This window comes from Myiozetetes cayanensis, unplaced genomic scaffold, assembly GCF_022539395.1.
Source record: "Myiozetetes cayanensis isolate MyiCay16 unplaced genomic scaffold, myiCay2020 scf10, whole genome shotgun sequence".
Taxonomy (NCBI): domain Eukaryota; kingdom Metazoa; phylum Chordata; class Aves; order Passeriformes; family Tyrannidae; genus Myiozetetes; species Myiozetetes cayanensis.
In genome coordinates, this window is record NW_026086605.1 from 2349126 (window position 1) to 2372678 (window position 23553).

The window sequence follows — 23553 nt, forward strand, 5'->3', positions numbered from 1 at the left end:
AACATCCAGCTCATCAATACAAAAGTCAGACTTAGCACTGGCAACAGCTTTGATGGTATCAGTTTCCTTTGCAACTTCCTCGATCCTCCCCAACTCCACTTTTTTTTTTCCTCCCTTTTTGAAAGAAGAACAAAGTTGGTTCCCTCTAAGACTGTTGGGAACTCGTTTTTATTGCCTTAAATGCCACAGAATTTACAAGCTGATTTTCACAGGTTGAGCCCTGGTGCACTGACACAGCTTTAAATTTGTTATATAGAAACAAATAATGAATGTGGTGGGAAAAACTCTGACATGTGCATTTGCACAACTCATATAAGGGTTATTCAGAAATCACAAAGAGAATACACCCAAAAGGAGAATTAAAAAAAAAAATACAGATTTTGATTGGGATCTCTTGATTTCCTAAGGATCTAAACAAATTCAGATTGGACTTATGAGCGATTAAGTTGCACGTGGTTTCTTAGTTACAAAAAGCAAAAGTTTATGAAGTAAATGTGGCACAAAGTTTCCTAAAAATAGTGTTTGTGCTTTAGGTAGTTCCAGTCATGCCATTTACCCACCCTGCTGGGTAACACTAAAAAACAGCTGAGAAGCTCCACCTACAGAGAAGATGCCTCTCAACAGGATGTCTTGGAGAGAGAAGAAAACTGGACCTCACAACTTTAGTGCTTCTTTTGGACCTGGAGGAGCTCAGTGCAAACCTCAACAGGCAAAAAGAACTTGTGCTACAGCTTCTCAAACTCAGACTTGAAAACAGACAAGTCTGCCACGAGGTTCAAACCCAGGGAACACCACATGTCTGTCACCAACTCACCTCATGTGAGCAGAGAAGCAGAAAGGTAAGGAAAAAAACCGAGATGCACAAGTATTTCCACTCACTATGTTTTTTTTTTCCCCCCCATTATAATAATAATGGAATAATAAAATTGCTTATGAAAGAAAACCAGTAACGTGCAATTTCACATACAAGTCTAGTTCACAGTGACATTACCCACTATTCCTACTGTTTTGCAAGACTGTTGATAGTTAATTTAAGGCTTTAAAATTCATAGGATTACTCTCTCCATCAGCCTTTCTAAAGGCAAAGATAATGAGATTAACACACCTGAAAAATATACTTAGTGCTAGTACAGCGGGAGATTACTAATTCAGAAGACAATGTTTTTTAGGTACTCTGTTATTTATGATCTCAAAGTGCATAAAACTATAAAAGTGATTAATTTCATTTGCTGACTGGGCTAAGAAAAAGGTCAGAGGAAAACTTATTTCTATTCAAACAAAAAAGGGGCTTTTCCTGCTGAAACCAAGCAATGCTAAATTATTTTCAGGGGCAATAAAAACCAGGTATTTCATTTCTGAGTGTTTCCTTAATCTGTAAAAGTATTTAGCTAATGAGAAAGATACATCCCTAGCCTTGATGACAATTAAAAATTTATTTGGGATGCGACCAATCACAGAGAATTTAAAAAACAAACAAACAAACACAAAAAACAACCAGAAATATTTTGCTAGGTATAGTTTTACTAGTATATGTTTAGACAGAAAATAAATGCACAAGTTTAGACACAAGAATCAGTTTTTACCGTTACATCCAAGCAGGTAATGAAAATGTCCTCTTACCGTAATGCAGAGTAGACTCCCAAAGATAAGAAAGAAAAGTCTGGATCGTAGTACAGGTAGACAGAGGACACACAGTAGGGCAGGATATCAATGACACCAACAGCAATTATCTTCCCATCCAGCCAGTACTGCTGGTGGAAAGATCCATAGCCACATTCCGGTCCGTTTGGGGCGTGCTCTGCCTAAAGGGAAACAAGAGAGGGATGTCAATGCCTGCCACAATTCCAGTATGAAAACAACCTTAGGAAGAATTCTAACACACAACTAAATACTGGGAAAAATTACTCTGGCCTTCAGGAAAAGAAGGAATGTGAAAAGCAGGGAAAGCAGCGTTATTTCCCTGGATCATTTGTGACTTTGCTGTATTTATGATGGGTAAACCCCACGCACCCCACAGCCCAAACACAAACCTGAAATAGCCACTGAGCATTGATGGGACTGACAGGATAAAACAAGGTGATTCATCAAGTTATTAATGCACTATTACATGCAAACAAATTCTGCAGACAGCCTTTAATGTGACCAACCTACTCTCCAACAAGGAGCAGAAAGGTGAATGCCATGTCCCTGTGCCAGCCCTTCCCAAGGACCCCTCTGTCCCCTCTGTGTTCCCAAGCACTGGCAGCACTTTGGCCACAAAAACTGAGTTTCTCACAGTGGCCATTAAATTTACATCAGAGGAGCATTCCATAAAAAGAAGTGAACAGTTAATTCTTTATGGAACATTTGCTCTTTTAGGGTTTACTCTCTGTGTGACCAATGAAATACCTTTTATCTAAGAACCTGAAACTGTGTTGCAACAAAATCTGTGGAACTACTGCTTTGTCAGCCACGTCAGAGAATCTGCTGCAAAAACACCAAAGAGCTGGCTATTGTTGTGTGCTGTGGTTTTGGATGTGCAGTGAAGTTTGCCTCTGGATGGGGTAAAGCACCTCGAGCCAGAAACTGATGCTTCGAGTTAAGAAGAAAACGATCCCCTAATTTAAACTGTATTACACAACCAACTCTGGCATTCCATTTTCTCCCACGTCAAGTTTACTTTAATCCCGAATTCCACTGTGCTCAACTTAATTATCCATCTAGTCATGTTTTCCACTGCGTTGCCAGGTCTTCAGAAAGCTGCTTCTCACTCAATAAATCTGACAATATTGCCTGCTATTACCAACTGTTTTGCATTACAACAACAGAAGGTGGGTTTAATCAAGTATTTTGATACAGTAGCACAGGCTGAAGAGATGATGGGCAGGAGAAATTACTCTAATTGGTACCACATGTGTCAAAAGAAATCAATCACGTGAGCAAAAATCATTCCAACTCACTCATCCGACCAGCAAGTCCCAAAACAAAGGCCACACAACGAACTGTTTGCATTTTTATACAGCCATACAGCACAAAAGTAGATGTGGAGCTATGAATACTCGAAAAGTGAACTGGTTAAGCATTTGAGAGCTCCATCTGCAGTATAGGAGGATGGAAAAGACTTTTCACCCAAAGCAAAGTCTTCTGAAAGTTAAAGAAATGCTGTGTCTGTGCGTGACCCCAAACCTCCAGAGAGCATCCCAGGGGTTTTGGTCACTGGAACTCTGCAAACTCAAGTTAAAAAACTTCTGGTAAAGTCCAACCTACAGTTATTTCACTAATGCAGTTACAGGGAAATGTCAGCAACATAAAAGAGTCTGTGTTCTGTAACAAACATAACGAGCACAGCACTGATTTCAGGCAGAGTGTTCAGAGATCCCCATTACATTAAGCAAATAACATTTTAAAAAGGGTAAGACTTTCCTCCTCCTTCCAAAGTCCTCCTACAATGTAATCCTTTGTAATGCTTGTCAGGGTTACGTTTTCTCCCATTTCTCAATGAATACTTGGCTCCTTTCACTTGATTTCCTATGCACCATCCAGGCAATTTGACCTCAGCCAGGTCTAGAGTATGAAACATTTTCCTGAAGCAGGTTATGCCATTCCCTCCACTGACATCTCCACTGGGACCATGTTTGTCAGGGGTGATGTAAAATACACCACTGACATCAGGTGAGCAAGACCCAGCAGAAGGGTATTACCTTATCTAACCAAAACAATGCCTTGGCCTGGAAACAGTCCAGAGGGACCAATTTATTTCAAATTAACAGTTTATACTCATATTTCAATACAATGAATTATTAAAACCTGATTATATTGGGGAAAAAAAAAAAAAAGAACTAAATCCAGGACAAAACCATGTAATTTTCTCTCCAATGTTTAGACTGTAATGCAGAGAAAAATACAATATATTCCATTACATGTTAATTTTACCTATCTTAGTGTTCTGCTAGCTAATGATCCATGAACATATTTGATTGCTCATATTTTAAAACACATGATTAAAATTTAAATATTTAATAGAACTGGCATTATATATTGCCCAATTAGTGCATCTCAATGTAATAACTGCTTATAATTGAACTTCAATGATGGTGAGAGTGCTCAATTTTCTTCGAGGCACATTGGTCATTCTTTAATTTTTAAGAGGTGTTTTACTTATAATTACCAAAAATGGGCCCTGCCCCTACACCCCATGAGTATTTTTCTCTGGAAGGTTGAATGAAACTTCGTATTTTGAACTTTTCCATTTTCCCCTCCTTGTGGATGGCAGGAGGAGGAAGTTATGAAATCCATGTTATCCCTTACCCAGAGGAAAAAAAAAGGCAGGAAACTCTTGACTCCTACACTCCAGTGGAAATTCTTTGCCAAATAAGCAAAGTGATTAATTCCAGCAGTTCCTTTCCCAGTGGCACACACATATGGCAGATTTCTAGCCCTTGGTTAGCCAGGTATTCCCTTTTAATTAGGGATTGGTGGAGATGCTGTGCAAGCAGCTGACAAACAGGGGCTGTGGCAGCAGAGGGGCAGCACTGCATGTTTGTGCTGAGGAAAAAAGGCCAACAGCATCCTGGGCAATGAGGAACACAGGGAATCCAACCCGAGCAGAAGGACAGAGGTTTGGACTCAGAGGATGGACCAAATAATGGCCCACAGTGAGCAGGTGATCTCAACATGTCCCTTCCCACCTGAACAGTTCTGTGATTCCAGATCTAAACTAAATAAATCAACTCACTGCATCACAATATGACAGTCCTTACAGAGCCAGCTTCTGCACCTGACTGGAAAAGTCTGGAATTTGAGCTACACTCACAGTGAGCTTAAAATCCTACAAGGATTAGTGAAGCTGTGAGGGCACGAAGGACTTCAGCAGCAAGAGACTTTGAGCATCACCACACAAAGGTCGTGGAGATGACTGGGGAAAAAAAAGCAATTTGCCAAAATCCCTCCATGAAATATGGTTTTTTATTTAGTCCTGAGCAATGTATCAAATGCAAGTAAAATATGACATCCTACAGAAGGAGATCCTGGGAATTACAGACCTGTGACCATTTATTATTATATCACTAAAAATTAAGTATCAACTCCATAAACAAAATAATGCAAAGCAGAAGCTGATGTGCTTTTTGAAGAGCAAAGACTGAGATTCACAAACACCTTTCAGTCCTTTAGCATTCAAAAGCCTCTTCATAGGTATAACAGGAAACAAAGTGGGAGCAAATGATCATTTGCACAACAGAAAACAGATCCCTTTCCATCGTGCTGGAGCCGTGTTCTGCAGGTGAATCCCTGAAGACTGAAGGATGCTGCAGCCAACCAAGATCATGACTGAGAAGTATTCAGGACACTTAAACAAGAACTGAGTGTAAACAGCTACAGAAAGATCCCATAATACTGATTTACCAAATGTTCATAAATCCACGGAGCAGAAATACATGCAGGAAAAAAAACTGCTGTAGACACACCCAAAACAATGGGTATAAATTACCAGTTCCTTCAAAAAGATTATTTTGACAGCAGCGTTATGAAATGGACAATTTAAGGCTTCACATCAGTCAACACGAAAAAAAAAAATTAAAGAGCAATTAGAGAGTAATTTGAAAACAAAACAAAATCATCCTTTGACTGCAGAACGCCACAGCACATGCAAGTGCTGAGGCTCACTCCAACTGCTGTTGGAAAACCTTGAGGAGAACAAGCACTGAGATGACTGTCAGTGATGATGACACAGCCACTGGCCCAGAACATCCCCCTAATTCTCTGAGCACCAAGAACTAGGAATCACTCTGAGCAGCCCAGATTTTCCTCGTGCCCTTCTCCCCCTGACAGCAGCAGGGTACCAGGACACAGGGTCTGGGTGAGTCCTCAGGCCACTCTGAACCACCATGACAAGGTTGTGTTTGCACGTGTGAAGTGGTAAAATGGCAAATGTTTAAAAGTAGCCTCTAAAACAAAAGGATGGTTAAAATGACATTCAAACCTCTCTTTACATGACCCTGTTTACTGCTAGAAAACTGCCTAGTTTTCTGCTACTACACACTGTATCTTTTTTTTTTTTTTTTTAAAGCATTCATTTTTTTGGTGCCAGAGCCCCTAGCCAAAACAGAAACCAAACTGAATAATAAATTGAGAAAACGAAAAAAAAAAGACAGGAAGAGTTTGGGTGTTCATGCTATTCGCAGCTAATAATAACATTAAAAATTCAAAACCCGACAAATTGAAAACACATTAAGGTTTAAATTCTATTCCGAATTATTTTTGTTCAAAAGAGTAAACAGACTGCACACTGCTAGGTTTGCTTGTGGCAACTGCTTCAGAATAAAGAATTTCAAGAATCCCGTGGCCTCTGATATATAACCCCTTTTATTTAACTTCATCTAATTGAAGACATCTGCGGTGGTGCCACACAAAATTTAATTCAAGCTTGGAAATGTCAATAAAAAGTGTCTGTAAGAAACAATATCAGTGCAAACCTGGCAGGGCAGTGTGCATCGACATCTACGGAGCCACACAAAATGAAGACTGTAATGGCAGTCTGCTGCCTGAGCTGACGAGGTGATAAAAGCCCTTTTCCTATAAAGTCTAATGAGCTCTATTACTCTTCAGCCTTCAGGAATGCAAAGGCCAGCGGACTCGGCAGAGAAAAGCAACAAACCCTCCACACATGGATTCATTCAACGTGCGACAGATCAAATTACCGGTGTAATTACTATAACCTGACAATTTCATTACAGTCAGGAGGCCCTTAACTCTTTAGGGCTAACAAGAAAGACAGTGCAAGAAACCCACTTGGAATGAAAGAGCAGCAACCCTCCTCAACCTTTACCTCAGACTGGAGCCAAATACGAGTTTGGCAAGTTACACATTCTTTTCTTTTCACAGAAACAAATCAAAACCCAGCAAAGACACAGCACTTTCTGCTTCTTCTTTCCAATGCAGTGCTGTGACATTCAGTGGTAGCTGATTACCCAGAAGTATCATCACTTCCTTACCAGCTGGTGATGATGGAAGTTCTGTGCCACCCACCACCCTTACCAGAATGGTTGGCTGACTACGGAGAGTGTAGAAGAAAAAGAAACAAACATTAATTTCAGGACAAATCCCTACCTCCAGAGGAGAATCACACAGGAATCGTGTGAACTGCAGCGAGGTGGGTTCATCAGCAACATGTGCCCAAGGAGATGGTCCAAATATGCAAAGCAGAAGAACAAAGAAAACTATTAGCAGTGCTTTAAGACACATTAATAGTCAAGTATACTCTTTTAAAGCCATATCTTTGAAAAGCATCATCAGATTTTAAATGAAATTTCCATAAATAAGCTCTCACACTCTGTTTAGAAGCACAAATACGTCAGTACCTGCCCCACCACTTAAGCAAGGGGGCCAGGGCCCTCATAATTCTTAAAATAAATTAAGTTACTTCACATTCAAAATCAAAAGCAAGCCCATTTTAAGTGTAGAGAAGAGGAAGGGAAAAGGAAAAAAAAAAATCAACCTCCTGAAAGTGCATTTCAAACCTGGATTTTTTTACTTGATAGAAAGCGATGTGATGTAGATAATCAACCAAAAAGGTAATATTTTAATGATCTGTGGCTCATCCAAGGTTCTAAGAGTAATAAAATATAACATTTATTCACTACCATTTACTTATTTGACACAAATACTTCCTTATTAATGGATTCCACATTAAACATGTTACAAAGTTCTAGTATGTATTTAACCCCAAAACATTCCCTTGTTAAATAACCGGTGTGTGTTACACAGTTTCATTCCCCTCTTGTATTAGCTGGGTGATTTAATATGTCACCAGTTCACAAACTGCAAAGTAAACAGGAATGTTTAATTAAAAGTTTGATAGAAGGAATATATAGAGACAGCTACAAAACCCTGACTGTTGTTAAGAATTCTGTTAAGTTCTAGGATTAATTAATTAAAGGGGAATAAAAAAAAAATGGGGTGATTGCTTGTCAGTCATCCCATTTTTCCCAGGGAAGGGGAGGAGAGGAAGGCAACAACAAAAAGTACCAATAGTGTAAGTTGCTGACTTAGAGTTGCATATGCAGCCTAAGGAAGGGAAACTTTCTCTTTTCTTCAGAAAGTCCCACAAAGCAGATTTTAGAAATAAAAACAAGCCTCTGGTGGACGTTGATATTGATCTGCAAACACTGCAGCTCAAAGGGAAGACAACCCCAACCTCTGTGTCTCTAACCAAGAGCACCTGGGGATGCTGAAAGAGTCAGGACTTTTCAAACCTTTCAGGCACTTTTCAAAGCTTTCCCCTCTCCAACACAGCAGCAGCTGAGCTCTGGATGAATGATAAACCTTATGGAACAACACTGAATTTCATACAGTGCTGCTGCAGGCAGGGGAATGTACACTACCTATAAAGGTAATTTAAAAATTTGAATTTTTCAGTCATTTTCCTGCAACAAAAAAGGAGAGAGTTACAAATTCCTACACCCTGAGTGCATCAGTCCCTCCAGTCGATGCTTTTCGAAAGGGCAGGTTCCAGAAAAAAAAAAATAAACCATGTGTTATTAATTTTGGTGTCAGAAGACCCCCAATAGTTCTTGATCTGTAACTTTAGCTTTATAGTGCAAGTTAAACCCCAGGGTGAGAAAACTGTGCCCACAACACTCCTCAAACAGTTCTCTCAATTCTCCAGGCCCTGCTGGCCAATCCCTTGGCTTTCAGGGTGAGGGGGGGACTTTTTAAGTGCACCTAAGCAGAACTTCTGCTTGTTGGGGAGTATATCCTGTTACAGCTGTACTGCTGACTTGGAGAAAATTCCAGCTGCACTTGAATTTGGATCACAATCTTAAGGGGGAAAAAAAAAATATTGCAAGTTTTGTTATTTGTATATTACTAAATATTATTACACAATTTTCACAATCAAATCCTCAAAAAATTCAGAAGACTCTGAATCTTCCCTAGATGCCAATTAAGAAACACTTACCAAAAAACCCCAACAATTTATTGTTGTGGGCTTATTAATTTTCTTTTTAAGGAAGAATATAAATCACACATAGAGCTGCAGAATCTAACAAATATTTTAGATCCACTGATCTCCGTTGTTATCTTCCCTTATTCTCCCCTCCCACCTCCAAATCCACAGCACTTACATCATAACAGAGGAATATACTTAAATTTATTTAAAAAGAAGAAAACATAAGATTCAGTTTCTAAACGAACAAACTCCCTGCAAGATTATTCTGAATACAATTAAAAATTATTCAATAAACCATGAAAGAACTACAGCCAAAAGCTGATGTTGCATGTAAAATAACTCACTATGTCACACAAGCACAATTAAAATTCCTTTCACAAAGTCATGTTCTTCTAATTTTAATTTCCAACTGATTTACATAAACTTGAGCCTTTTAAAAGCAATATAATATATATGAAATCCACAACCTTTTTACTTTGCTGCAAACTAATTACAGCTGCCAGAAAGAATCAACACAGCAACAGGGAATAAGTTTAAACAGGATTAATAAAACTAAGAGATGAACACATCACTGAGAATTAAATCAAAGGGAGAAAAAAGGCAGAAAAAGAAAGGGAGAGTTGGGTTCAACCCAAAGCTACTTGCTGGAATAAAAGCACATGCATAGCTTTAAAAAGTGGTAATAAAACCAGAGTGTTAACACCTGCTTCCTTTTACAAATGTGGGGAGATATTCAGATGCTAAATTGGAATGGGTTTCACCTGGAAGCTCAGGGACCTTCTCAAAGGGAAGGTTTGTGATGTCACACAAGGACATGGTGGCCTTCTCAGGAAAACACAAACCACAGCTCTCGGGTCTTCAGTGCAAAAACATCACAGAAAAGCTTTCATTCATCATTTTCCCTCTGGCAATATTAAGAGTTTGCTCTTATTTGCAATTCACTGTCAAGGAAAATTGAGTATTTGCCCTTTTTCTTGGGGAGCAGAGGGGTGAGGAATGGATATGGGATTTGGGCCTTTCTTCTTTTTGGTTGTTTGTTTGTTTGTTGTTTTTTGGTTTGGGTTTTTTTTTTTTTTTTAAATCCAGTCTCTGAATGGGATTAATACAAACCAAGGATTTCTTTGCTTTATTTTTCATAAGTGTGCCAGGCTCATAATAACAATAAAAAATTACAACGACAAGTAATATAAGCTACAGATCCTTTCAGTAAGGGTTGCTAACAACCCCCTCCCAAGGGGAAAAAAAAAAAGACAAAAAGCAAACAACAAAAGGAAACTATTTAGGAAAGTAGATTGAAATTGAGCCAGAAGATTAAGAAATTTCTCAAACTTTCTGTAACAATCAGGAAAATTGGACAAAAAGTAGCATCCTTATATGAAAAGATGGTGCCAAACCACCCTTGAGCTGGGGCTCAGTCAGCAGAGGAATCAGACTTATCCTGGGACTGGATATTTAACATTTTCAACAACTGCTTACAAAAAGACAGGAATGCTAAAAACCCCAGTTTCAGAGATATAAACAGAGCTGGATGTGAAGAAAGAGCCTACAAAACATTGCACTTGAGGAAAGAGGGGATCTGAAGGCTAAATGCATGTCTGAAGTGCAGTTTTCATTACAAGAACGGGACTAAGCAAAGAGAAATAATTGCTGATTCTTTAAATCAGCGTTACCAGAGACCTGAAATGCAAGTTGATTGCCAAGGCTGCCATCAACCAAAATGACAAAAGAACTTGTTCAGGAGCATGATAAAAATGGATGGCTGTTTGAGGGAAGCTACAGAAGGTTAAAAATAACCACCAAGGCTATTGATTTTTAAGCATTGTCTCACTCAAAAAAAAAAAAAAAAAAAAAAAAGAAAACTCGGTTAGAGAGACCTAAAAGTTTGCAACTGGCTGCTGATACCAACTGCTGATGTTTCCCAGACTGCTCCCTCAGTTTTCTGGATTAGTTCAAGTGGATTCCTGGGAGGCAATTAAAAAAAAAAAAAAACAACAAGCCTGGAAAGAAAAAAACCACTGTAGGTATTTCAGTGATTTTTTGCACCTTTTCAAACAGTGGATCTTTTGTGTGCAGCGAAATTCTTTTCTTCCAAGACAAATATTTAGTTAAGCACAAAGCAAAGAGAGTGTCCAGCTACTTTCACAGAGGGAACAGACAGATATTATTTTTCTACAAGTTTGTCATTGTAAAATGCTGGTGAAAAGTTAAATACAGCGCTTGTTTCAGGAGGTCTAAACAGCAATAAACTGTTCACTCTTGCTCTTTCTGGAAACTACTGTACATTTTTTATGATCTTTTATGGAAATGTTTTCTAACTTGTGTAGCTGCCACATTTCAGCTACACTTCAGCAGTGCCTCTTAAGGACAAAGAGTAAAAAGACTTGAAGATCAAAAATCACCTTAATTAACTAGGTGTGTTGTTGTATCAGTGTTTTACACCACACAGTTCAATCACTAAGTTCTCTAGAGAAGAGGCAGGAACGAAAAAATCCTTAATTTCAAATTTTTACATGGCAAACATTAAGAAGAACTGCTGGAGATGCCCACTATTCTACCCAGACTATCCATTGATTACTTCATTGGGATCAAAACATTCCCTTCTTGGGATGAAAAGGCCAAGAAAAAAAAAATGTTTTGACTGCATTTGGTTCACCTCAAATCTTTGCCTCCAGACCTCCACAGCTCCACACCTGCATCCATCACTTAAATACCAAGAAAGAGATTCTCACATTTTATATAAAATACAGAAGAGATGTAGGTGGCAAAATGTCCTGAAACATTCACATATCTACCTTGATAAATCATCCTGAAGCTGGGGTAGACCTGGATCATCTTCCAGGTGACTCCTCTTACCCAGAAACAGGTATTTTTGCTGCTGAGCAAGAGTTAAAACATTTGCAGGTAAGAAGACAAACCATTACTAAGATTCCTTTAATCCAATTAATCTACACGTTTTGTCCCAGAAGTAGAAGTAAATGCTATTTAAAGTCCTGGGAACAGGACACGATGACTGTCACTTCGGACCTGAGATAAAGGGCCATACACAGCACGCCATGAAGGCCCAGAAGAAATGCAAAGAATGGGACAAACATTAAAACAGGTTCTTTTCATGGATATTTTCACAGCTTTCAAAAATGAGCAGTCCAGGAACCTGATTAATCCAAGAGCAGCCTTGGATAAATTTCTCCAGTAGGCAGGGATACACCTATTTTCCATGATTTACCTCGTTCAGAAGCTATTTAAACCTTACCACTTCACAATCTGCTGAGGTTTTCCCTAATTCTTCTCATTTTTCCACCAACTGTTTTCAGATAGGAAGACATACATCCCTAAAGCAGCAGATGACCAGGTATTTACACTGCAGCTTCATAAAGTTCTGCGTTCCCACAGGGGAAAACCTGAGAAATCAATTCTTCCACAGCACTCTTTAAGGGCAAGTATTATGAAGAAACCTGTAATTAGAAAACTGCTTGTTGTGTTTGTCCCCAGGACACCAATTCAATTCAATAAAAACACTCTGGCATAAATATTTTAAAGGGCCAGCAACTTTGTGCAACATCACTCCAAAGCTCAGAGACAACCAGATCAGATTTGAAGCTGAATTCCTGCAGGGAGTGGCCCAAGGGTTTTGAGAGGGGTGAGAAGATTTCCAGGTAAGTTTAATTTATACCAGACAAATTAAAAAAAATGAGATAATGTAGGGAAACACCTATGGCAAATAACAAGGAGAAAGGGGATAAAAATCCATTACACTGTTAGCAGTGAGCAGAAATCCATCTCCTCCTTATCCAACAGCAATTTCTGTGGCAGACTTTACACCTTAAGGTGATGGAAACCTGACTGTCCTTAATGCATCTTTACAGGCTGAAATACTTTTCATCATAGCAGAAGAATCAAGTCCCTAATCAGACCAGGTAATGCTTGGTACAAATCTAGTAAACAGCTCCATCTACCTTGGCACGTGTCCAGTTTTTACATTGTTATAATTAAACCCATTTATGTCAGTAATTATAAAAAGGGCAGAGAGTACTACTTATCGTTATGAGAACTATTATTTTACAAAACAAAGTGAAATGGATTTTATGACTACTTATTGTTATGAGAACTATTATTTTACAAAACAAAGTGAAATGGATTTTATGCCTTTCCAGAGTAGCATTACAGACATCTCACAAAAAAAAACCCCAAAACAAAACACCAAAACAAACCTCTCCTTACACTGCCTTGAACTAAAGCCAAAAATTATTATGGGTTTTACTCTTCTACCTGGAAAACAGCCACGGTTTGGGAGGTATCACTCTCAAGAACAGAAAAGCCTGATTAAAGAGCTGACCAATATTAAAGCTCTACATCTGCAGGAGATAGAAAATAGATAGAAATGACAGCTCTGAGGTTGCAATTTCATTAATTCTGCTTATGAAGAAATGGAGAACTGCTGCTTCTTTGGAATCCCAGGAGTACTTTTAATTATTTTTTAATTTACTAGATTAGGATTAGCCTCCTGTAAACACCATTTGAAGAGTTCCAGTTGAGCACTGTGCTTAGCAATGGAATGGGAATCAAAGTGAGATTAAGCAAGACCACAAAAAAATTAAGGAGAAACATAGAAAAAGTACCAAACAACTTCAAGGCAGAAGACGATTTTGTCATCAAAAAACCACTTCCATACCATCCCCTTGTTTCCAGTGGAAATCTCAGCCCCCAACCTCTTTCCAAACCATGTTTAATCCCTCCCTCTTCAGCTCAGTGACCCCTGGGCCAAAGCCTGCAACAGAATCTTGCTAAAAAATTCAATGCTTTCCCTCCCCAATGGAAATTGGAGTATTTTAATATTTAGAATCACTCTCAGAGACCCCATTTCCCACCATTTAACTGTGCATTTTAACAAGATGCTTTCAGAAAGGTGCATGCAGTGAAACTGTACCTCATTTTCCCCACAGTCAGAAGGTGTGTCCTTGTGTACAGACATCTGATACTTGGCAAATAAAGTGGCAGATTGGTTGAAGGATGATTTGAACTGGGGGTCCTCAAAGGAGACAGGTACTAACCTCACCTTCAGAGCAAGGGAAATACAACAAGCATTCTATTTTGAGTGCATATCACCAGATAATCTGCTTCTGAAGGTAAGGCTAGTGAAAGATCTCCTCCTATCCACTTCAAAGCCTCTGAAGTCAGTTTTCTATTTTAAGACCTCCCACAGGAGAAAGTCTGACAACTATCACCACACTTAAACTGCCTGCTGATGCTTTCATTAAAGAATAAAAGCTGTGTAACACTAGAACACTCCAAAGCAGGGAGTCTATTTTTATTGACCAAGTATCTAACAAATCAACCACAAATTTTAGTTTCATTGTACAGTCTCAAGGACTTTTAAAATGTATTATTATTTTTAATGGCACATCACTCATTTGTCTCATTCAGCAGCTAGATATTCTTGCTACATACACTAATTTTCTTTTTTTACTTTTTTTTCTTTATACTCTCAGAGAGGTAATGTGTCTGACAGTTCACCCTTACACTCCACAAGAAGCACTAACCATGTGTAATTTAGGTGGAGTGCCCAGATCACTTTTGGAAAGGCTCAGATTGAAAGTTTAACAGAATTGCTCAACTCCTGGGAACCTGAAACCAACAATTTGTGTGACAAACTTTCCCTCACACATTGGCCCTGGTCGTGTTAGCTCCTCCTCGTGGAAGCATTCAAACCAAAGCCAACGAGCCCAGTTACCAGGCTGAGTGCCCAGCTGGATTTAGTTCTTAGGAGATTTGTATTTACAAGGCCCAAAATATCTCTCTCCAAGAGCCTCCTCCTCTCCATCTCTTACCCAACAGCATCCCTGTGTACCATCCACAACTTTGCAGTCTGCAGCTAAGACCAAATATTTGTGGCTCTCACAAAGAGGGATAAAGAGGGTTTGCACTTTCAGGATGTTGATTTCCTTCGATACAGTATTTTAAACGCACAGTGGATATAAAATCCACATTTGTTTCTCTGAGAACCAAGGCACGTGAAATGGAGGGGAAGCTTTGCACAGAATCAATTTGGCCTTCTGACCTGATTTATGGTTGGTTTATCAGGTGGGTCCTTGTGAATAACCATCTGGTAACGTTTATAGACCTGGTAAGACTCCTGTAATGTGGCTTTGAACTGTGAACTTGGTGGAGATGATCTCACCACCCTCACCTTCAGAAGAAGTTAAACACATTTATTATTACAATATACACAGTGATTAATATTAATAATAATACAAACCTCACAACAGAAACACTTTTTAACCTCCTGCACAGGGGCTATCACAATTTAAATAATATTAGCCAACAGCCCTCTAATTTTTCAGCTCATTTTAGGCTACTGAAGGCTTTTATACTTACACTGAATAGCATACAAAGTTGTCAAACTGCAAATTAAGATAATTAAAATGCCTCTAGAAGAAATACACAAACGCTTTTCACGAAATAATACCAACTCAAGGTACTGCAGATCATCATTTTAAAGAGATTTCCTGCACTACTTAGAATATCCACCTGTAGTTTCATACTACACTGAGACATACTTGAAGGACTTGGAAGACTCAACTCTGAACTCTGTTTTTATGGCAATAATCCCAAGGGGATTTCTGGATATTTTTGGAAACTGAAAGAGGAAGATGAAGCAGTTTTTCCATACTCAACTATGAGTTAACTGCAATGAGGAGTTATCAGTCTTCCCATCACTGCCATTAAACAAAGAAAAATAATTGAAAAAAAAAATCTTTATAAATTAAAAATTCTCCTCAGTAAAAACAATTTCTCCCTAAGCAGAAGAATGCTATGACATGAGCAGCAGCAGGGCATGTCTTCTCAAATATACTTAAAGTCAAGCCAAGTAATTTTCAGAATGGTCCTATTTTCACAAATAATTAGTTGGTTCTGATCTATTAAAAAACACCATGCTTGACAGCCACACTAAGGAGCACAGACAAGCTGGGAAAACACTGCTGGATTTTCCCTGCATCTTATAAATTAAGATGTTCAGAGAAAGCCATCGTGCTTCTGCTATTCAACCCACGAGAAAATGGGGAAGAGTTAATGAGGTGGATTAATTTCATGGCTTCCAGTCAGTAAATATTTTCATTTCCAAGTACCACCACTGAAAACCATCAGGAAAACGCTCAGTGTTCGGATAAGTTTTCCAGCTTGGAGAAAAAAAAAAAAAAAAAAACAAAAAGAAAAATGGCTTTATATGATTACCAAACGTTAGAAGGTCCAAAAGTCTTGCAGATCACTGTCTCTAACAGATGTAGTGGCAAGCAGTATTTTAAGCAAACTTTTCTACCATCACTTTTACAGCTTTCAAAGACATCACCGTGCCCCAAAGATGTGCAGAAAGAGCAGCTCTCTTGTTATCTGCTTCATTTGATGAAGTTACTGCTCTCTTCTCAGCTCTCATTAGCACAGATAGATACTTTAAGTATTTATACGCTCCAGAACTAAATATTGAATTTCTCTCATCATTCAACACTTGGTTAATTCAAAGCCTTTCATTTTCAAGTCACGCCACATGAAATCAATTTGCAAGTTATTTCGGTCACCGTTGCACTGGTTTGTGCTAGAAATGACTGCACAGTGCAAGAGTTCCCTCCTGTGGTTACACAGAGCTCAGCTGCACTTTATATCCATATATATATATCTATATCTGTCTCATGCAGTACCACATGTATTTCCAGATTTAAAAACTACAGCTACTCCATAAGATCACAAATAAGCATTTCAAAAACCCCTTAACCAGACTTTTCCTCCATTTGCCTCCCACACCAGCAAACAAGACGTTACCTCCAATTTGTGCCGTGCATCCTCGGGTAAAGACACAAGAACAAAGTCTTCAACACTTTTAGGTTGGTTTGCTCTAGGTTTGGAGTTCTGCAAGAGGAAAGCTTGATCTCCTCCTGGAAGCTGAGAGCCTTCTAAGGGGCACTTCTGGTTCTGGAGGAGCTTCTGTAGCTTCCTCTCTTTCCGAATGTCCTTTGCTTTTCGGCACAGGGGCTTGCTCAGGTCAGCCCCTTTCCCTGCAAGGGTACAGACAAAGAGTTAAACACCCCCTTTAACAACAAACGAGCCGTTCTTTATGCAATCACCGAAAAGAAATGGCTACAATCACCACTAATTGCACCTGTGGTCTGAACTCAGCATGGCCTTTTGCACTTACAACTACCAACACCTGATGCCAAGCTAATGATTGTTTTAGAGCTCTTTAATGCAGCACTTTAGTCTGGGATCACATTCAGGTGAGTCCACCCCAAAGCCACACATAAATTTACAAACTTAAAACACCATAAAGGACAAAAACACAACCACAAAACCTCCCAACCAAACTCAGAGAATTCTACCACATTTGAAGCCCACGTGGCTACAGGACAAACTCCTGCAGAAGACACACACACCCCCCAAAAAAAAAAAAGGATTTCTTTTTTATCACCTGGAAATCTGTGGGCACTGTGCAGAAAAGCTGCCAATGCCACCAGTGCCACTGACATCAGTGCTACTTGTGCCCTGTAATAGAAAAGGCCACAGAACTTTACATCTACGCTTAAAATTATATTCAGATTGTCTGTTTTATACTAATCAATTCACTTTTGTCAGTCTGTCTTTAAAAGATCAACCACTTCTCACATTCTATTTGTGAAGTGGTATTTACTAAAAAGAGAAGTCAGACCACTGTACTATTTCCCATCCTGACCCGTTTGCTCTCTAGTACAAGAAGTTCAGTTTTAAAGCAACACAGAGACAAGCACAAATAAAAATTCCAGTGGTCCAAATTCCTCAGTGAAGGGGTCCCATCAGATTTATAATTAGGACATTAATGTAAGATAAGAAGTCATGATAGAAGAATGGCAGTACTAGAAAAAATAATACATAAGTTTCTTCAATTAAAAAAAGGCTGGTCCCCATGCTACCCTCTATAGGCACTTAAAGGATGGCAGATGAGCTGGAAGCCAAAAAAAGACCCATATTAAAGACTTCAAAAAGAGAGGAAGAGTGGGAAAAACTGCTTTCATATAGGGAAATACAGTCACACATCTTGCACAGAACAGAATGGTAACCAATATTATTACAAGCTGCTGAGGAATCCTTTATACCATTATATTTCTCCCCAAATCCATGTATTTGCAAAAGACACAGATGTATTTCCTGTTCTTCTCTAGCCACTTCAGACCTTGCTATGGGCAGTGAGAACAGTGGGATCCCTCTGCAAACTGGAAATGGTGAGAGCACTGATATTTTGAAAGCTCACTGGTGTGTTCAGAGTCACTTCACCTGGAAATACTTGCAGCCCTGAAGCATCTTTCTTTACCAACAGAAACCATCATGGAAATTGGCAAAATAATTAATATTGAGATAATTTTAAGTACCAGCGATGCTGTAAAGTACTCTTTTTAATATGCCTACCATACAGGATTTACAGACTTTCTAAGTGTTCTCCTGGGGCAAGTTATTGGGAAGCTCTTTGTGGCTCATCCAGAAGAGTTCCTTGCCTGGTTTCTCCACATGTTCCCAGCACCTCAGGGCCTTGGAAAAGGAGCTGCAATCCCTTTGGCACTGCTCAGACATCCTCCAGTGGCACTGGCAGATTTTATGCTGGAGGTTTGTTTGCTCCCCACAATGATTCACCAGAAAAGGACAAACCCGAGGGAATTAGGGATACTCTGTGACCTGTCCTCAGGCAAACAAGCCAGAGGAAGAGTTTATTTAAAACAGCCATGATGAGTGTGAAGAGCGAGCACTTCATCTGCACGGGATCTGGTTCGTGTCTCCCATCTCCTGTAAGCTGTTAAGTCAGCAGGACAAACTTCTTCAAACAATAAATGTGCACACACAGATGTAAGCAAACCTTCTTTTCTATCTGAAACTGTGCAGAAACAGACCATCACTCCTACAGGACAATGACCTGTTTTGTTTATAAAGGAATAAAAAAGCAATTAAGCAATCTTATTGCGGGCTAAGCCTGCATTTTCCAAGCTAGAAACTAAACATCTTTCTATCTGGAAAATTTTAAACTGGATTTGACCTCTAACACCATCTAGTCTAAAAAAAATTAAATAAGCTTTCTGATGCATTTATTATTCACTTTATATTTCCTTTAAAGCCTCCAGAAAGAACCACACTAATGAATATTTCTCCCCTGTAAAAGCAAGCCCCTTTTTTTTTTTTCTGCAACACATTACAACATTACAAGATTTCTTATCTGCATTTCCAGGGTTTAAAGTCTGACCCAGGGTTATTCTAAGCCTCACTGAAGACCTCAGCTCACCTTTTTCGTAGCACTGGCAGGTTTACATTGCTATTCTCTACCCAAGTCTGCCACCTGCTGTCAGTGGCCGCTTGGTTTGCTTCCAAAAAGAAGTTTAGATAGGCCTGAGTTTTTAATTTATTACTTAAAAAATTAGAGGTGAGGATAAGAAGATAAATATAACTGTTTATTCTAACAAATAAATAAATAAGATAAATGACAATAAAAGAAGCTTGACTGAGGAATAACTTCAATACTGAAGAGAGTGACCATACTATTAAAATTAGTATTATATTAAAAGTTACTAGTGTTACATTAAAATGCCTCCAAGATTCCATGTACTTTCCCATAAAACTGTAGATAGCAATAAGCATTTGTTTACTTCAGTTTTTGGCCCATGATTGCTGCAGCACTGTGTAAATGCAGCAGAAGTAAAATGAGAGAGACTGCTTTACTTCTTGCATGTACTTACTGCATCTCCTTGCAGAAAGGGAAAATTAAGTTCAGAGCAAGACAAAAAGGAGAAATTCCTACCTAATTTCCAATCCTCTAGTGATACCTCATCTCTAACCAAAAGTTACTCAAAATCTGAAACAAGGAAAGCTCCCAAAGAGATGAAGAAGCTCACCTAGAAAATGCTATTCTTTATAGAGGACCAGAAGAATCTGTACTATTTTTCTTTCTTTAACCAGCAGAGAGCTACCTGATTTTCTTTAAGCCTACAAGATAACAACACAACACACCAAACTTACTTCCTAGATCTACTAGATCATCCTAGATGCTGCTTAGATCTGTATTTTTAAAAAATACATAACGAAAATCAACGTCACTTCCAGGAAATACTGAGAAGACAAGAAACACCCAGCACCTCTCAATTTATACACTGTAGTTCCACAAACTGGGAGGGGTACAGTGAATAAAGCAAAACAATTAGTGATTTATTAGGCAAGATAAAAAGAAGGACTTCAGCCAGAGGTGAAATCATGGCAGCATCTCCCAGTGACCCCCAGAAATGTGATTACCTGGCTTGGGTGGAGCATGAACAACTTTAGCCGAGTGCGATGGTTCCCCAGGGCCTGGTGCGTCCTTGTCTGAGCAGATCTGGAGAGGATCCGATCCCACCTGCTGCACCTTCACCTCTTGTTTTGCTTCCCCTGAGTCCTCCTCTTCGTTCTGCACCCTCTCAGAGTGATCCACAGCCAAGGGAGTCAGCTCAGACTGACTGACGTGAGACTCGCTCTTGTACGGGAAGTCACTCGCGGCCGCATCCTCTGTGTGCGAATCCATCGGCTCCTCTGCAGACAACGAGAACGTGCAGGAGTGAATTCCCCTCTGTGTGACCACAGCTCACCCTCTGCACAGCTACAATTAACACTAAAGTAACTAAATTTCCAATTTGACAAGTGTTTTCCAACAGATAAAGTGTTTGCAACAGTCTGAAAACAAAGTTTCCTTTATGACCCCGAATTGTGAACACCGACTCATCTTGGGGAACAGTTTTATTCTCTCCACTAAAATGGGGCAGTCAACTAATCTCAGGCCATAACTGCAATCAAACAACAAAAAAGGTCCAAAAAACCCTAGTATACCAAACACACACACACAAAAAGGCAATTGTAATGGTTCAGAACCAGCACAAGTTCCACCATAACAAAGAATAGCCCAGTTTGGTGCTGGATAAATGAGGTGTGACTGTTCAGTCACCTGGAAAAAACCTCTTTGTTTGCTCTTCCTTTTCTCTGCCACCAACCATCCTGCTTAATCCTCTCCAGATTACCGGTTTTAGGGCAGAAGTAAAAGCAGGGTCTAATCCTCTACAGCTCCCAGCTAGAAAGTAGGAATGTGCCCAGGAAAATAAACTGGTCTATGGAAAAGGTAAGGAAACATCTTCACAACTTGGTGTCTGGGCTACTGAAGTGCTCCTGACTCAAAACACACTGAAAAGACACAGCCCATCCAGGGGTCTGTACACAGAAGGTCTTTAATCCTCCTCCCAAACATCAGCTCTGGTTTTCAAACACTACGAGGGTTTCTTACCTTCAGTCGCTACTTTAGAAACATCTCCTTTGGAAAGAAACTTCAACATTTTCTTCAGAACCTTCTTGTGAGATTTGGAGGCCTGAAAATGCAAAGCCTGGCACCTAAAAAAAAAAAGAAAAATCATGAACATTTCTTTTGTGAAAGCTTAAAAAAAAAATTGTTAAGGAGCTTCTAAAAAAATTACACTGCATATGTAGTTTTTATTTATTTCTGAAGTTCCCCTACATTAAGTGATCAAATCAAAAAATCACTAAAATGTGAGTGAAAGCCCCTCTTATTTGGGCTACTAAGGCAGTGTTTGTGGGTTACAAACAAGGTTCCTTACAGGAAAATATCCCAGAGATGCTGATGTCCCTATGCACAAACCCAACAGTGCATATTTACTATTGCAAGCATCACTAGAAGTAGATAAACTTTTCAAGTATGATGTATTTCAAGCCATAAACACAAATGGTGGAACACACTTGAAGTTGTCTGTATTTTGAGCTTCTTACCTTATGGTGTACTGAGGGCAACACGTTTGATTCATGATAGGTTTGTAGACATATTTTCCACTTCTGAAAATAGTAATAAATATGTATTGATTTTTTGTTGTTTATATTAAAAAAAATAAATGGAAGAAGAACCTTTTTTATTAAAATCATATCAAAGTATTACATGATGAGTAACAAAAGTCAAGAAGCAAGTTCTTCAGCTCTTTGCTGCTATACTACGTTGTTATCCTTCCAAAATCATTAAATCTTCTCCTGTCTGACAATGTCACATTACAAAGAGTCCCAGAGCACTGGACAAATAGTTTTATTTCAATTTTAATGTAAACCAGCTAACTCTTTTCAGAGATCTAAATTTTAAATTCAAAGCTGTACCTAAACTGACAACATGGCTTTGTATTTTCTCTCTCAATTTACCTTCGCCATCCTCTGTCTATGAGATCCTGGTAATCTTGAACTGTCATCGAATGTGCCCACATACCTGAAATAAATAAAACAGCAGCGCTTGACTGACACCAGCTGGGCTTTAAAATGCAAGTTCTGCAGAACTGGCTGGAGCAGCTCTGCTGTTGAGACAGGCTGGGAGAGCTGGGGCTGGAGAGAAGGCACCAGGGACACCTGAGAGCTCCTTCCAGGGACTAAAAGGGCTCCAGGAGAGCTGGAGAGGAACTTTGGATAAGGGCATGGAGTGACAGGATAAGGGGGAATGGCTTCCCACTGCCAGAGGGCAGGGTTAGATGGGATATTGGGAAGGAATTCTTGGCTGTGAGGGTGGGGAGACCCTGGCACAGGTTGCCCAGAGAAGCTGTGGCTGCCCCTGGATCCCTGGAAGTGTCCAAGGCCAGGTTGGACGGGGTTTGGAGCTACCTGGGATAGTGGAAGGTGTCCCTGCCCATGGCAGGGGGTGGGACCGGCTGACCTTTAAATTCCCTTCCAACTCAAACCATCCTGTGATTCTGTGATTACTGCAAATCTGAGTATATACAGACGTCTATCGAGGATTTGGCATATTCGTCAATATCACGATTACTGATTTCAGCAGCCACATCACGTGCAAAAACCCCAAACCCATCACAAATCTTGGGATGCAAATCAGCTACATTTCTCCGACCGTACAAGCGCAAAGTTCACCTCTCCCCCTCCTTCCTTCGCCCGAAACAACCCAGGAAAACAACATAAAATCGCTGCTCATTCTGCGAAGGCCATTTGGAAGCAGCGGGCGGCCAGAGCAGCTGTTTGCTCCGGGCGGGCAGCGGTGCCGCCGCCTTTCCCCGCCGCTCTCCCCCGGCCCCTTCCCCGCCGCCAGCGCCCGGCCCGCCCGCGGCTCCCCCGCAGCGCCGCCCGCACCGTGCGACAGGTTGCCGGTGTCGCTCCTGCAGTATCCGCAGCGGTAGCCATCCTCCCCGCCGAAGAACTCCACGATGCTCGGGGAGCCGCCGCCCGCCGCCATCCCCGCCCGCCTCAGGGCAGCGCCCCGGGCCGCCCGGAAACGCCGCCCGCCGCCATCTTGGCTGCGGGCAGCGCGCGGGCGGCGCGCGCAGGAAGCGGCGGCGCCGCCATGTTCCCCCCGGGCGGGGGCGGCGGGGCCCGCTCAGCGCTGAGGGGACAGCCGGGACACCCCCCGGGACCCTCCCCGAGCCCCGGCCCCGCTCACCCGCCGACACCTTCCCCCGCTCCGAGCCGCAGTAGCCGCAGCCGCGCCCCTCCTTCCAGCCCCTGTACTCCACCACGGCGGCGGGCATGGCGCCGGCGGCCGCGCAGCGCCCCCGCCCGGGCCGGGCCCGCGCCGCCCCTCAGGGCCGGGTTGGCAGCACAGCAGCGCGCTCGGC

The 23553-nt window shown here is 40.5% G+C and overlaps 1 protein-coding gene across 7 annotated transcripts in view; it reads right to left on the minus strand.

The window, feature by feature from the left end:
* ATE1 (arginyltransferase 1) overlaps positions 1-23397 on the minus strand; it is a 72607-nt gene extending 49210 nt beyond the window's left edge. For 3 of the 7 annotated variants that reach the window (XR_007631501.1, XR_007631500.1, XM_050335986.1), the window contains exons 1-9: positions 23072-23243; positions 22142-22205; positions 21728-21790; positions 21231-21334; positions 20216-20488; positions 16739-16971; positions 14982-15110; positions 7087-7119; positions 1621-1802 (exon numbers count right to left, since the gene is read on the minus strand). Coding sequence is in view for 5 of the 7 variants with exons in the window: in XM_050335986.1 (XP_050191943.1) it covers positions 1621-1802; positions 7087-7119; positions 14982-15110; positions 16739-16971; positions 20216-20488; positions 21231-21334; positions 21728-21790; positions 22142-22205; positions 23072-23174 (1184 nt within the window). In the remaining 2 variants the exon portion in view is untranslated. Of the gene's footprint in view, positions 1-1620; positions 1803-7086; positions 7120-13850; positions 13980-14981; positions 15111-16738; positions 16972-20215; positions 20489-21230; positions 21335-21727; positions 21791-22141; positions 22206-23071; positions 23246-23378 lie in introns of those variants that run through there. The other 4 variants (XM_050336031.1, XM_050336015.1, XM_050335996.1 and 1 more) reach the window with 4 other exon arrangements.
* Between the last annotated feature and the right edge of the window lie 156 nt (positions 23398-23553).